Source organism: Centropristis striata, chromosome 1 (assembly GCF_030273125.1).
Source record: "Centropristis striata isolate RG_2023a ecotype Rhode Island chromosome 1, C.striata_1.0, whole genome shotgun sequence".
NCBI classification, from domain to species: Eukaryota; Metazoa; Chordata; class Actinopteri; order Perciformes; family Serranidae; genus Centropristis; species Centropristis striata.
This window is the reverse complement of record NC_081517.1, coordinates 38,573,309-38,588,838: the sequence shown is the minus strand read 5'-3', so window position 1 is coordinate 38,588,838 and position 15,530 is coordinate 38,573,309. Positions and strand designations below refer to the sequence as shown.

Here is a 15,530-nt window from a genome sequence, read left to right as displayed (position 1 = left end):
ACAGTATGTAGCAAATTATATAGCGAGTCACGTACCACTGTGAACTGCTCATCGCTTCATCCAATAATCACATTTCACTTTAGGCACTTACTGAAAGAGCTGCAAATTGTGTCCTAGGTGGTAGCAGTGGGCTGCACAGAAGGCTCATTTCATCAGCTTTTGACCTTGCAGTCTGGTGTTATTGTTTAAATAGAGTGTAATGAAGCATAGCAGGTTTATGGTTTCCTTGGAGCATCATCATATTTGGATATTAAGCAGCCAACAGCGACAACTGCTCAAAAATGTTCACATTTTTATTAAGAGTACGGTTTAAAATGATTTATGAGGTTGATAGGATGTTTACATACCTAAAGCTACTGACCTTAGGTTTTACAACTCTTTTGACTTAATGGATAGATGGAAAATTAAGTATTGGCCAATAAGGTGAACATAGCCTGAAGAACAGCATTATGGATATGCCAATACATTACACTTAAGGAAGCTACAGTGTGCAGACCTTTGTTTATGTTTTAACTGAGGAGAAGAACATGCCATTCTGACACATGGCTGGAGGTTGCTTGAGTAAAGAATGTCCATCTATATCCATCTGTCCAACTAATCAAGTGTTCAAAATGAAACTAAACAGAACAAATAGTCAACTTGTTATTCTCCATTTCCATCTTCAGTCTGAAGTTGACTCTCTCTCTTATCTCATTTATTTCTAACCTGCCTCCAGTGTTTCCTCACTGCTCCATGTTGAGATGGCGCTTCCTCAGTTCCTCAGTTTGTGCTTTGTTTTTAATAGGATGGGTGGGATGAAGGGTTGGGGATGGGCGGAGGGTGTTTGTTTCTATGTTTTGTTATCTTTTTATTGTCATTACTTTATTTCCTCCTTTCTTTTTTATGTAAAGCGCTTTGTGTTGCATCTCGCTTGTATGAAAAGTGCTATACAAATAAAGTCTGATTGATAAAGTCTGATTGATTGACTCTGCTCTAAGTGCTTTCCATGTGGGAGGGGGGTTCGACTTTCTCGAACCAAACACGAGAGCCCAACGTAACCGCCTTAATCTACCGTCCTCAGTCCACACTAATGCATGCAAACATGCTGGTTTGCCAGGGTTTTAAGAGAAGAGCAAAGTAAAGAAAAACTATGATGTCTGGCAATATTAAGAAAACATTCCATTTATGTAAACAAACAGATTGAACACGCCTGACAACGACGATGGTCCTGCATGTGTCGCTGACTGAATCAATTTGTTTTTTAACTGAGAAATCATGATGAGAGATATCATGTCAAATCAGTCAACTCACTGGAGTGGAAGGACTCAGGTCTGGACCCAGGCAAAATGAACAATGAAAACTGAATCTTAAATGAGATCTTAAACATTTATTCAATTTTATCATAACCTCATTAAATTTAAGGCTTATCCATTGTCAATCTTACTCAATTTTTCATTTGAAATCGTATTGTACAAATTGAATTACTGAATAAAATACAAAAATATTGATTTCAATAATTACTCAACAAATATATTTTTTAGTCAAATGGCTCTGTGAGAGCAGGATATAGCAAAATGTGCAATTTTGATTCGATCTCTGTGGACTGTAATCTTTTTCCATAAATGCTGGCCATGTACAGAAATTAAAATTTAATTTATAAACACATGTATGCAATAGATGTGAGTGTGTAAGGTCAGTGGTAAAAATACCTACAGTATCACAGCTTGGGCCTGTCAAGGTGAGACAGTCACAGTCTTACTTATGGAATTTTGTGCTCGATGAAGGATTCATGAGCCCAAACAGTAAAAGAGAGAGTCCTATCAATACAGCTGCTTGCCATCCATACGACCAATTTACACTTTTATAAATCAGATTATGATTCACATTTTTATTCAGTTTAATAAGGTATCAAGAATGTATTAAGTGAAAAAAGGCATTAAGGTCCCATTTTAATTTAAAGTATCGGCACAAGAACCTAAATAATTGAAAGTAGGTGCATAACAACAGACGGATTAGTGTGTGTGTGTGTGTGTGTGTGTGTGTGTGTGTGTCCTAGGGCAAACATCACAGAGCCTCCAGAAAAGGGAAGCACATCAAATGATGTCAATACTGTTTATTTATTTTGTACAAAATAATTAAATTACATGTATAAACTGCCTGAACAGAAGCACCTCCATTGAAGCGATAATGAGGACAGCTGTATAAATCAAACAATGTGTCTTCAGGCCAGCTTTAGAGTGAGTGAGCCCGTCTAGAAACATGTCCTGCCAAACTTATGAGTGGAATACTAAGAAGATCAAAAGCTTCTTTCTTGTTCATAATGTACTGTTGAAGCGGTAAATTAGCCAGTGCCTGAGCCCAAGGCATGCGTGAAACCAGCAGCACACGCCGGCCTGGTCACAGTAGGAGGGGCATCTGTGTGTGTGTGTGTGTGTGTGTGTGTGTGTGTGTGTGTGTGTGTGTGTGTGTGTGTGTGTGTGTGTGTGTGTGTGTGTTTGTGTTAGGGAGTTCAGGACAAAGGTTGGCAGAAGCAGGGTCTGATAAATCACATGATTCTCAACAGACCATTTCCTTCATATCCCTTCTCTATGGCTTTGATCTAATCTGAGCAGCAAGTGGTAATGGGTAAGTGTGGGCATGTTAGCTGCTCACCCACGTGCTATCTTTGACATAATTGTCAGGAGTGTGTGCTAACCTACCTGCTGTCCTCTGACAGAACTGGTGGATCTCCGTTGACGGGTCTTATCCTCTGGCCTGGGATCTGCGCCTCGGGTGGGGGCCCTGTCAGAATCAGGGCTAGACCTCTGAGCTGCAGCATCAACCTGCTCTGACACCACTGCCTGAAAGAAAACAGAGACAGTGCATGTGTGTTTGTGAGTGAGAAGTACAGGCCTACAGCTGCAGAGAACAGAAAAAGTGACTAAACAAATTATGAATCATGTTAAGAAGAAACAACTTGCTTATTTTTGTGAAACACATACAAGAAGTGTCACTATTCAGCAGTTATGAAACAAACTAAATCTAAGACAAACAAGCTTTTACAAACCATTCAGTTCCTGAGTTGAAATTAAGAACATATTGTAGTAGTAACTTAGGTGGTTATTAATGGGGTTGGATATGGCATGGTGCATCAGCAGCCATTGACGACTAATCCCAACATAGTGATTTAAAGGTGCAGGTTTGTGGTTGTGCTAAGTGCATATGGTGAGCTTAAAAAGCAACAGTTCTGATTTATCAGAGGTGAGCAGCTGAAGGTGGAGAGTGAGGTGGTCATTTTCTCCCAAAATCAAGTTCGAACAAAGTAAGAGAACATTTGTTTTTAAAGTAATTCTAACTTTTGAATATGAACTCATCAAAAATTGTGTTTGTTAAAATTATAGTATTTTTATTATATAGGCTCTTTTAAAAAAGCCCCCTTCCCCAATGCTTTTATCATATGCAGTGTGTTTTACTGCACACATCGTCATGTGCTAGTTCCGCAGACATCACCCAACCCTATTATTAATATTAATAAACTCTAAAATGATTCATTGTTCAAGTTTCAATATAAATTGTGGTTACACTCCAGATGTAAGAGTCCAAGATCAGTAATGTGAGGATAGACAAAAGTTGTTATTTTTTCAGCAAGAAAACAGAAAATGTCAACTCCTTGAAATTGAGGAGCTTATAAGCTTCTTGGTATACTTAAGTTTCTACTCTCCAGCCTCTCTAATGATTACAGATTACAGCGTACAGGGAGAAATCTTTAGGGAGAGGTGCAGATATAAATTTGCACATTGACAGTCATTTCAACGGACCATAATGCAATGTTTTTATAAGCACACGATGAGTAAGAGACAAGCCCAGATCACAGACAAGTCTCCACAAACTCGTGGGCAACCCATATTTCCAACTTTGATTGAATAAACAGCAGTTGTCAAAATAAATCAGGGAGAAATTGAAAACCACGATCTGACAAGAGTTTCAAGTAGTTCAATAGACTAAGCCTTGCTTGCTGGATCTCCGTATGACATTTTCATATGCTGAAGTCAATAACCAGATGTGTCATGTGAGAGTGGGACACATGACACAATGCCTCCAGACTTGTGGTGTGTGTGCTCATGGTCCATCTATTTATCAGTGTCTATTAGCTGGTGTCTAGCAGCATCTGCACACCTCAGCACACAGCAGGCACTACCAAAACAAACTGAAGGGGACAAGGATAAATCAGAGGGCCCGCCCACAGAGGAGTAGGTTGTGATGCACACACATGCACAAATGCAAACACTCACACAGGAACATTCCTATAATGCAAGTATTGGTGTTATAATGTCACTTGAATGTGACATTGTATCGTCACACTTTTACTGCTGCTGTTTTAAACATTTCATACAGCCGTTTATGGTGATGTGTGATGAAAGAAGAGGGTATATTCTATTTTAGAGACACATACACTCTATTGTCAAAGGGCATGCTGAATATACACTTTGCATTAGTTGATGCCTGAGTCCTTTATCTTGAAGTTAACACTCACCCATATACCTCTTGACTCCATCACCTTACTGCATACATTCTCACCTTTCTTTTCCGAAGTCCTTGATAAAAAGGCGTGAAACATTTATAAACATCCTCACCTGCTGCTTTCAACAACACGTCTACTGAGCACATCAAATCGAAGCCTTTTGACAAATGAAGGCATTCACAACTGTGTTTTACCGGGAGGCCAGGTAGTGAAGAAAAACGCAGAGGATGTCATCACCTTTTTTCCAACAAGTCCTGATTGCATTATCAGAAACCTGGCATCTGGGCGTGACCTTGTTAACTGCCAGGGTAATCAACTTTAACCAAAGGGGAGGAGAGGGGATGATAAATTATTAGTGAGGAAGATTTTGTTCATGTTTTATTAAATTGGCCTGTCAAAGGGGGTTGGTCAAATTATCTGGGGCCTCGTTTATTGGAGGCCGGCCATATTGGCGCATCTGTTACAATTATTTATAATTTCCAGGCAGTCAAGAGGACGGACTGGGTTTTTCGGCATCAGCCACATAAAGCAATTTAGAAATTAACTGATGCGGGAGTGTCTGAGTTTTTTTTTTTTCCTCTCACAATTTCTCTCATCCTCATTCTGGTTTTCATCCAGCAAAAAACTGAAAATCAGTAAGGAGCAAAGATGCAAAAAGGGAGAAAATAAACATATTACAAGCAGCTTAGTGAAAGCAATGGACAGGGAGAGAGCATGAGATTGAAAAAGAAAAAGAGAGCATGCAGGTGCAGTGGAAAAAAAAGAGCAAGAGATTGTGGGGAGGCTGAGGGAGGGAGGGGGGGGAAAAAGAGAAAAGCCGGTCTTGGTAATTACTGAACACGATTAGGTTCTTGGGGGAACTTGTCTGGCACTGGCGGCCCTCGCTGCTGAGGATGCGGCAGGCAGGACCATATGGAGAGAGGCTTGTGATTGTGCTCCCTGAAGCTCGTGACCCGTCTGCTGCCGAGCCCTTGAGCTGAATGTGAAATGAGACTTGCCAGGCCTAATGTTCTACACATGCACCATTTATGCCACAAAACAAATCTGATCACTGTTAATTATGGAGCAGCTATAATCAGGAGGGGCCCCTGCCACACACACACACAGACACAAACACACACACACAACTACATGCATACACAAATACACGTCTGTGGAGCGACAGCATTTGTGAAAGTGATTGGATCGGCTTCAGAAGTGAGGGCTAGAAGGTGCACGCCCCCCACCAGGCCAGGTACACTTTGTATTCAAGATGGACTCTTCAAAGAATGTGTGTGTGCATATATGTATGAGCGTGTGTGTTAACTGGTATAGCCGAGAAGAGGGACTTTATGGAAGGACAGCACACAGTGAGTAGGATGTGTATGTTTTTGTGTGTATGTACACAGCTCTGAGTCCTCCCACACAGTCTGTTTGACCCGAGTGTATGTGCTTGAGCGAGTGTGTGCATGTATCTGCAGCGGCACATGGCTGTGCTTCATTAATGAGGCGAGCTGTGCTACACAGAGGTTCTCATCTAATGAGAGCAGTTGAGCTGGTAAAACACACCACTGGAGTCCATGTCATTAGTATGTCTCTGGCCCTGGACTGGCCCAGCTCCAAACACACGCTCATACACAAACTCATGTTGACAACACTGATAATACTGATAACACATTCAGCATACACAAGCTGAGTGGATGACAAAAAAAGTGTTATAAGTCATGAAACATTTATCAGAGTATAATTCTTTAAGGAACGATATGTATTTTATGCTGATAGGGGTCTCTCAATCAAAAGATAACAACAGAATTTGGTGACATCATAAAGTAGCGTAGGATGATGGGAGTTGTTGTCTTCACCACCATTCCGATCATTGCAGTCAGTTTATTCCCGTCAGCATTCCTTCATTGTTCATCATTCAGGTGTTTTTTTACTGGATTATCTGCTTAGGTCTCCCCCTCTCCAACACAAACGGACCAGGTGATTACAACAGTAATAAACACTGAATAAATAAAGTTTCATGTTAAAAATCAGTGTTTCGCTTCAGCTTGTTTTTTCTTATAATTTAAGATCAAAATGTCAGATGACTAAAATTCTTCATCTGGTTAAAATATACAGTAAAAATGTAAAATTATATAAAGTGTATCAGAGAAATGTGGCCTAAAACTGCATAAAAATTCAACTGAAAACAGCTTGTGTCAGAAAAACTACAACACTGATTCATTCACAAAAGGGGAAATGACGCCATTAACATGTGACCAAATGTAATAAAAAGAAAGTAAAGTAAATGACCTTGATTGAAAATTTAAGAATTTCGGATTAAAAATTTAGGAAAATATTATATTTCACCTTCCAAAAAAAATGTTTTTTTTTGAGAAAAATGTTGTTGTTTTTTGCCTTAATCATCTCCTGATGCTGGCCACCTCTGACTTGGGCCATTATTAAGAGGGTGTCAATATTCATTATTTATTATATATAACATATTTGGGATAATGTAAGCACAGAACTGTTGTGCTAGATTTTAAAGCGGAAAAGATACATATTATACCTTTAAGCATTATTTGACTTTATAACCTTTACACAATGCTTTAATATGGAAAGGATGACTGACGTGTCTGAAGAAAGAAGGCATATGTAAATACAAGCAGCAGGTTGCACTACATTTTTAACAGACTCCTAGGGAGGTCTTGACAGTTAAGCTAAAGGAGTGCCGCTCCAGATGGGAAAAAACTGAAGAGCAGCCAGAGTCAAAACAAGACCCATGTGAAAAACAATTCAAGAATATCTGAACAAGCTTTCCATCATCTCAGCGGAGAAGACTGAAAGTAGCCTATCCTTACTCTGTTCTGTACTGTACTGTGTACATAAACATACACAAGAGAACCCTCTGGCTGACTCCATTCTGTTTGCTGAGCTCTTGGTTGAAAACAAATATTTCCATGTTTCTTTGCAGCATTAAGGCTTCATCATTTTCTCTTCATGGCTACTATTAATGATGATGATGATCAAAAGAAAAGAAAAGACGCCTCACCTGAGGCAAACGTGACCCCTCAAAATAGTGGATGTATTTATTTGCACATGCGTGTGTGTAACTAGCACTTTAATTATACATCTAAAAGCGTTTAGATTGGCTAACATAAATAACAAGCCAGAAGCAGATGTTAAAATCCATCTCAACAAGCTATGGGAGATGCAGCATGTGGGCTTCTTTCCATTAATAAGAAAAGGGAGAAAAAAAGGCTGGTCACCCTGGGAAATATTGCTTCCGTGCTTAAGGTTCAGTCTATAAAACCCAAATGAGGGACTTGTGTGTTAATAACATTTCGTGTAACGTATGCTAAATCTGCATTCAAATGTGAACGTAGGTGCAGCTGCATGATAACTCCACTCTTAAAGGAAAGCTTTAGTAAGTGGTTTTAAGTCGTATCTACAAAAAATTTAGTATTTAACTGTGTGAAAATAGGAATAAAAAATAGGAATTATAGCAGGAATAGCAAAGGTGTTACTCCTAACATCAATGATTATTCTGTTCCAGTGAGCCTGCATGCACAATTCCAGGACCCTGACACTGAAGCAGGTACATGTTATTCATTCATCATTATTGTATTATTTACCTCTACTTTTCCTACTGTGATTTGTCAAAATGTTCTCAGCAAAAAAGTCAGATTTTACATGAAAAAAGTAAACATTTAAAAAGACGTAGGGCTCCTTTTTTAATATTCATATGAAACTTTTCTGGAGTTAATGAACATGCCTAATTTTCTCTTTCCAATGCTGATGAGAGAATAACCAGTGCTTTGAATGACTGCCCACACAATTAACATCTTACCACTCATTTAGTGTGGTGAAGGTTCCAGAAAGCCTGAGGTCTGCTATGGATTTTAATGTTGGTCTTTAATCACCGCACAGCTCTGACAATAGCCAAACACCAAACTACTATAAATACAATGATGCAGTTAGGGAGATAGTTGCAAATGATTAAATGTTCACTCTAGCTATTTTTTTGTCCACTAATGAGGACTCTCTTCCCTGCCTCAAGATTGTGATGGTGACCACCCAACCTGGCAACCCAAACCTCCCTAACCTGGCAGTTTGTCCAGGCTGCATCTCATGGTGCGTGGGGGTCACCCAGGTGCCTGATGATCGGCCAGGCCCTACAGCTAGAAGATCAGGGCATGAGGCCATTTCCAGTCTGACATTATGGAGATATCGCACTGTTTTCAGTGCACACACAGAGACACATACACAATACAGAACACTTCTGCAAAGACACTGCAATTATTGCTGAAACAATTAGTCCATTTGCTGACAGCCATTTTGACGATCAATTAATTGTTATAAGATATTCATGAGGGGGAAAAACAAACACATTATGGTTCCAGCTTCTCTTTTCTTCGTTTAAAATGTTTTTAAACTGATTTTTTTCAGTGTTTTCTCAGGCAAACTGTAACTGAAATGTTTCAATATTTTTCTGGTATATTTACACTAAATGATAAATCATTAGAACAAAATAAACACACACTATGTAATTTCTGCCACTTCAGTTTTCTCAATCAAAACAATTAGATGTATGCATATAACTTTGGTATATGGCTATATAAATGATTGACAGGCAACCAAATGAACCACACCGTTGCTGTGAATAAAAATGTTTTTTTTCGGGTTCAAATATTGTTGGAAACAGGATACTGTAATTAACTCAACAAAATATTTTATATGGGTCTCATTTTTAGACACTTTAATGTGAATATTTAACATATACTTTTAACTAAGAATAAAAAGGATCATTAGGTACCAGCTACGTACAAGAATAATATGTTTTCTATGTGGAGCTGAAACAATACTGTAAAAAAAGAAAAGCAACATACAACAACATCTGTACAGCTGTACAACATACAGCAACATTTTAACCTAGTGCTGACCCTGCAGGTTAATTGACATAGAAGGTAACAGTATCTAAAACCATAGCATGAAGAATATTAACTGACAGCAAGCAGAACTGTTACTGTTAGTCTCAACATCTTTAAGCCTTTTTTAAGCTTCCTGCAAAGAGTTAACTTGACATAAGACAGAAGAGAACAGACAGTCAATCTTTGTGCACAGCATGGAAGTATAACACACAATGGGTGTTATTCCTCTCACCCACCCTCCTCCTTTATTCCGGCTCACCCCCCCAAAAACCACTGCGGGAGGGGTGTTCAAAGCCGTCGCTCTGGTCCATATTCAAATGAGCGCTGCATCTCCCCCCTGTGCTCCCGTTGCGATCAGTACTTTGATCACCTCCGATGGTAACTTCCACCAAAACATTTAAAATTAAAATCAAATCTGCCTTAACAACCTGAGCATTAGAATTTAACAGGTGTTCGGGAGGAAGTTGTTACAGAATTTGCGATTATGTGCTTGGATACACACACCTCTAGTCAAACACGCACCTACGCAGACACACATACGCACAACCTGTCAGTGAAATTACAGAGTGGGAAACAGAAAGCCCTCCTGACTGAGTGCTATACCTTGGGATACCTGATCTGTTCACTTTGATGTCAGTAGGTAAGAAAGTTAAAGAAACAAATCAGCCAGACAGCAGCTACATGTGTTCCGTAAACAAAAGTTCATATTAATTCCTAGCAAAGGTTATATACACGGTATTTCTGTAATCACACCTCGGCACTGGTAATGTGTTTTTTTTTTTTCACTTTGACCTGGGTGAGAAAGAGACACAGGGTGGAGTGCAGGTTGAGCGTGATGAATTGTATATATACACTTGTATATAGACCGTTCATACATGCATGCATGCACATATGCATGACCACACTGCACACATACGCAGCCCTAACTGCATCTTCTCTAAACGTAGTATTAATTACTGGGGGAACACTGCAGTACTGTATTTAATTACTGACTAAATGATCCATTTATATTTCACCGCTGGTTAAATTAACGGGGTTAAGTGAGACAGGGCGATTGTAACTCACTTAACATTTCAGCTGATATCTTTTAACTTCCAGTCTGGGGGCAGCACTGTCAGAAAATATCAACCAATCAAATTAAACAATTATAGTCTGTGGAGGCACAGAAATTACTCAACTGCTTCACAAATAATATGTTCTGGAGCAACAGCTGCAGAGTTGTGTTATCTGCAGTAAGAGAGTTTAAACTGAAGTGAAAGTCATACCGCAGAACGGATTGAGCAACTCATTATAACAACAAGTGCAGCGCCCTACAATGTTGATAGAATGAGGTTGTGTGGCTGAAGAGTACAAGATATAGATACCTGTTACTATTCTCGTCTTTGACACTGTGTGGTCCTAGAAACACCGCCATATCATTAAGAGTTGTTAAAGTCCACTTAAAATGTGGCTGCAGCATTAACTTGATACTGGAGCATCCATCGCCTTGGGGTGACAGTTCAAAGGTAGCGAGCTAGAGCCAAACCCCCGCTGACTGACAGATGTACAACTGTAACTCCAATATCATCTTCAAGAACATAACTGGGCTCCAATTAAACCACCTCTCTCCACCTCTTATCTATCCCTGATATCTGACAGGAGTGTTTTAAAAGGACTTCCAGGTACTTGGGTGGGAGGATAGAAAGAAGATAGATAAAGTAAGTAAGTCAGAAAGTGCATGTGTACCCAGGACAGAGAGCTGGAGAAGATCAAATAGCTGACATGAAAGATGCTAGTGCTAAGAGAGATGGATAGATCAAGGGTGAACTAGAGCGATATTAAGGGAGTTATTCTCAGTTAAAGACCACCACCGCAGGCCATGCTGGGGCTTGTCAGTCATTACTGTGCCTACTAATCCGCCCACACAGTCCTGTCTCTGTACCTTAGGACAATTAGACACAAGCTCCAGACAGGTGATTGAGAGAAGAATCGTAATATGATGTGTGTGTTATGTAAGAAAAAGCATAGATGCATTATGCAGGGAATCATAATAATCACAGTTTGTTGACCATACCCACATGGATGCATAAATATAATATATGTTTATATAAGTTCAACAACTTCTACAGCAGAGCAAGCATCATAGAAAACATTTTTTTAGCCTGGAGGTGTGATGCACTTTCAACTCTAAAAAGACAGGCCCTCTGTGGGGGAAATAGTGAAGACGGTTGCTTACCTTAAAGTTGGTTTGTCTGCTTGGTGAAGGGTAAAGCGCTGTTTGCTGAGCCTGTGTTTGCTGCTGCAGTTGCTGCTGCAGTTGCGTCAGTTCCTGCTGCTGCTGCTGTAGCTGGGCCTGGAGGTCCAGGATGAGTTGTTCTTTCTGGGTCAGCTGGCTGCTGAGATTCTGGTGACTTTGACGGAGATTGGCCTCACTAGACACGAGGGCCTGGTAGCACTGACTCAACTCCTTGTACAGCTGTCAATAAAAATAAATAGGACCAAAATTGTTGGAAAAGCAGGGCGGGAGGAGAGGTGAAGAAGGAAGGGAATGGGTCAAATCAACCAGTGATGGAATGTCAAATGGAGAAGGATGAGACAAAAATCAGACATGAGAATGGGTGTCACGAAGACTGATATATGTTTTCATATGGGGATGGTTTCTCATTACCATAAGTAGAAAGACATATGCTTAGATCATCTACAGTGGTACTCAGTTTGTGAGGACGGCCAGCTCTAGGGAGATTTAAACAATTTCCATACTGCTTCCATTTCTTAATGATGGTTTAACTGAACACTTTGGGATGTCCAGTGAGCTGGACATTTCTTTGTAGCCATCTCTTGACTTATACTTTTCAATGATCTTTTCTCTGAGTTGCGAGGAGTGTTCTTTTGTCTTCATGTTGCAATTGTAGCAGGAATAGTGATGAACCAGAGACTGGAGCTCTCAGAAACAGATGTTTTTATACTACGATCACTTGACACACATCAACTGTACTCAAGTGATCTCCATTTCACTAACTGTGACACTGCTGCATCAAGTAGCTGGAACTTTGTTGAAATAGGTCAGTTACTTTAAAGGGTATGAATACATATGCAATAATTTATTTTACCTTATATATTTCTAATTAATTGATACTATTTTGTAAAAACCTATTTTCACTTTGATATTAAAGAGTTTTTTTTGCAAATTCTTTTAAAAAGGACAAATTAAATTGACCATGATTTCATGTGTAAAAGCAACAAAAGGGTGAAACATCAAGGGGTATGAATACTTTTGCAAGCCACTGTAAGTAAAGATGAAAAGAAAAAATGGAAAGAAAACATTACACAAAGAGTGACCAAAAGTTCTTAAAATCCATGTTTTATGATTCATAACGGCCCCAAATGGCTCCCAGTGCCACTCCCTGTGTAGTTCTGGGTAAAACACAGTGTTTCAGGCATCACACAGAGGGGTGGTAGGTTGAGAACCCATTCACAGTAAGAGGATACGGTGAGAAAAGTCCTTTTTTTCTGGCACCAGTCAAATAATTGTAGGTTCCAGCTAGCTTGGAAATAAATCACCACAGCGGGTGAGGACTGAGTGGAGTGCAATAAAGTGGTTATAATAATGATGAGTGTGAGGTTTGGCATGTGTGTATGTGTGTACCCTCTGATAGGACGTGGTGTCAGCAGTATGTGCCTCTTCTTGGTTCCTCAGGACTCTCTGAGTGTCGAGGTTGAGTCCTTCCAGTTGCTTGATCAGATGGCTCTGCTCTGCTGCGTGCTCTGTGCTCTGTCTGTACAGGGTCTGCATCTCTGCAAACTCACCACTACACACACACGCAACATGTTATACAAATTCACTGTGTGAAATATTGTCTATTTGTACAGATAGAGCAGGATTGCCACTCCTAACCCATTGAAGCCTGGAAAGCGGATACGTCGTTTTGTAGTATTTGTATAAGCTCTCAAATACTTTTTGAATTTGATTTCTATCTGATACAGAGGCTGAAAAATCTATCATTTAGTAGAAGCGTTGACACGTTTGTTGAATTTCCAGAAAAACTTCAGGTTTTAGGGGCTTATTTTAAAATCGCCCAGAGGTTTTACAGGAAGTTTTAGGCGTCAATGGGTTGAATATTAACTGAATTATACAATTCTATTAAAGCTTTTAAAAAAAAAACATATCTAAAAGTGTGTGAGGAGCGCAGTGAACTTTTACATAAGGAAATTGAATTATTGCTTTTCTTAGATTCTTATAATCAAATTGTAATATTACTACAAACTATAGGTGCAGTTAATAAAATAAATAATCATAACACTAAAACATAAATTGCAGTATTATAATGAAACCAGGACAATTATCACTTCATTAGATTTTTCTTTAGTCCGCAAGGCCTAAATTTCCCTCAACATAGCAATGTCAGCATCAAATCTGATTTCTGATCTTTGTTTTGCGTCCCAAGGAATGACCAGAAAGTGCTTCTCTAACTTATGAAGATATCTTTATTCACCAAGCTAAAGAATGGTCTCTAGTCTTGATGTGACTGACATGTCAGAGTGCCTCTGGCATTAAAACAGAAAAGTAGTTAAAAAAGGTTGAGATTACCTCTAAGGCTCCTACGGTTCTCACAGTTTTTATCATATCGACTAAAGCTTAGCCAAAGCCTGCCCTGTTTCCCTTTCCTCCTTCTTTTAAAGCACATCCACTATGCAGGGCTTATCAAGTGGCTTTAGGTGAGCCAGAGCGGAAGAAATCTGTGTCACCCCCAAGCTTCACAGTGTAGAGAGCAATATACTAACTGCTCTACATGGTAAGCTATGTGATGTAATGTATAGCGGGCAGATACATTCTTCCCTTAACTCATGAAATTAACAATAAATAGAACAAATTCAGGTGTGTTTGTTACAAGAAAACAGCCATTGAGGTGTATTGGGTGATGGTTAAGTCAGAAGGGCTCACCGAAGTTGACTGAGTTGCCCCTCTTTTGTTGCCACCTCCCTCTCTTTTGAAGAAAGCTGAGCTGTTCGACTGCTACTGTTGCTCTGCAAGCTGGACAGCTCCTGCCAAGCATTGTGTAGCTCCTCCTCCAACTCCTGTAGAAGAGTATCAACAGTTTATTTCTGTTTTTACTGACAAATCTTTCTGGCCTATCAGTGGTCTGCAGCAATTTAACTCCACCTTCTAGTATAGGCTCAGCTCACTAGGAACCTTAACTGAGGTTGTACTAAAAAAATACAAGATAACAGCTGCTAGACACAACTTTTGCTAATAGAAAAACAGAAAAGATGTTGCACCATGCGGTGGAAATGCATCAATAGGGCCCTGTGTGTTTGCAGTAATTGAGAATGATGTCATGTAAAGGTAGCACTGACAAGATTTTGGTTACTCTGCAGTGGAATCAGAGAGGTTTCAATTCATAATGTGATAAAGTGTAATTGTTGTATCAAACAACCCCTATCTGATACTGGCTGTCCAAACTGCACATGTTCAGCCATGTTTTTCTATTGACCTTACATTCATTTTATGGTTACTCCTCAGTTTTAATTCATACAGCTGCCCACACTGGCCGTTTACCAGCTCACATTTCTGTCACGCTTTAAGCTTGAAAAAGCAACTGAAGGCATCTTTTTAGGCTCCAAATCTATTTACTTCTGATTTACATGTGACATGCAAGTGCACTGACTGATGTACAGATCCTGAACAGATCCAGTGGAAACACAGACATAGTGCAGCTGCTGCTACTGTGCTGCTTTCGCTGTGCAGCAGGTGTAGACAAGGTGTTAGTGACAGCTTTTTCTTAATAAGAAGAAACCATTACAGCAGGGCCGTGTGCACAGCATCAAACACACAAAGGTCCCCAAACCTTGACAGATTAAATGTAATTAAAAAGGATTTCACGTGGGCCACAGTTAACCATATGCAAAATTAATTAGTCTTCAGCAATTACAGACACAAAAAGATGCCATAATACTTGTGGGTAAAAAATTCATCCCGTTTGTTTGGTGTCTATACATGATAAGTAAAAAACACCTTTTTCCTGCAGTTTTCCTGCAGAGTTACCATATTCTATGGTTACACTGCAGGAAAACTCACAATGTGTAGATTTGATTAACTTTGTACAGTCAATAAGGTACTTTATTAAGTGTTTAAATAAGTGAAACTAACAGGAATGATCACTAAATGTACATTAGCCTTA

At 39.5% G+C, this 15,530-nt stretch overlaps 1 protein-coding gene across 1 annotated transcript in view; it reads right to left on the bottom strand.

The window, feature by feature from the left end:
• The window catches only part of cntln (centlein, centrosomal protein), a 103,403-nt gene that overhangs the window by 73,158 nt on the left and 14,715 nt on the right, over window positions 1–15,530 (bottom strand). Inside the window, exons 7-10 of the mRNA XM_059340319.1 lie at window positions 14,294–14,427; window positions 12,998–13,160; window positions 11,588–11,827; window positions 2,679–2,819 (exon numbers count right to left, since the gene is read on the bottom strand). Coding sequence (XP_059196302.1) covers window positions 2,679–2,819; window positions 11,588–11,827; window positions 12,998–13,160; window positions 14,294–14,427 — 678 coding nt within the window. The remainder of the gene's footprint in view (window positions 1–2,678; window positions 2,820–11,587; window positions 11,828–12,997; window positions 13,161–14,293; window positions 14,428–15,530) is intronic.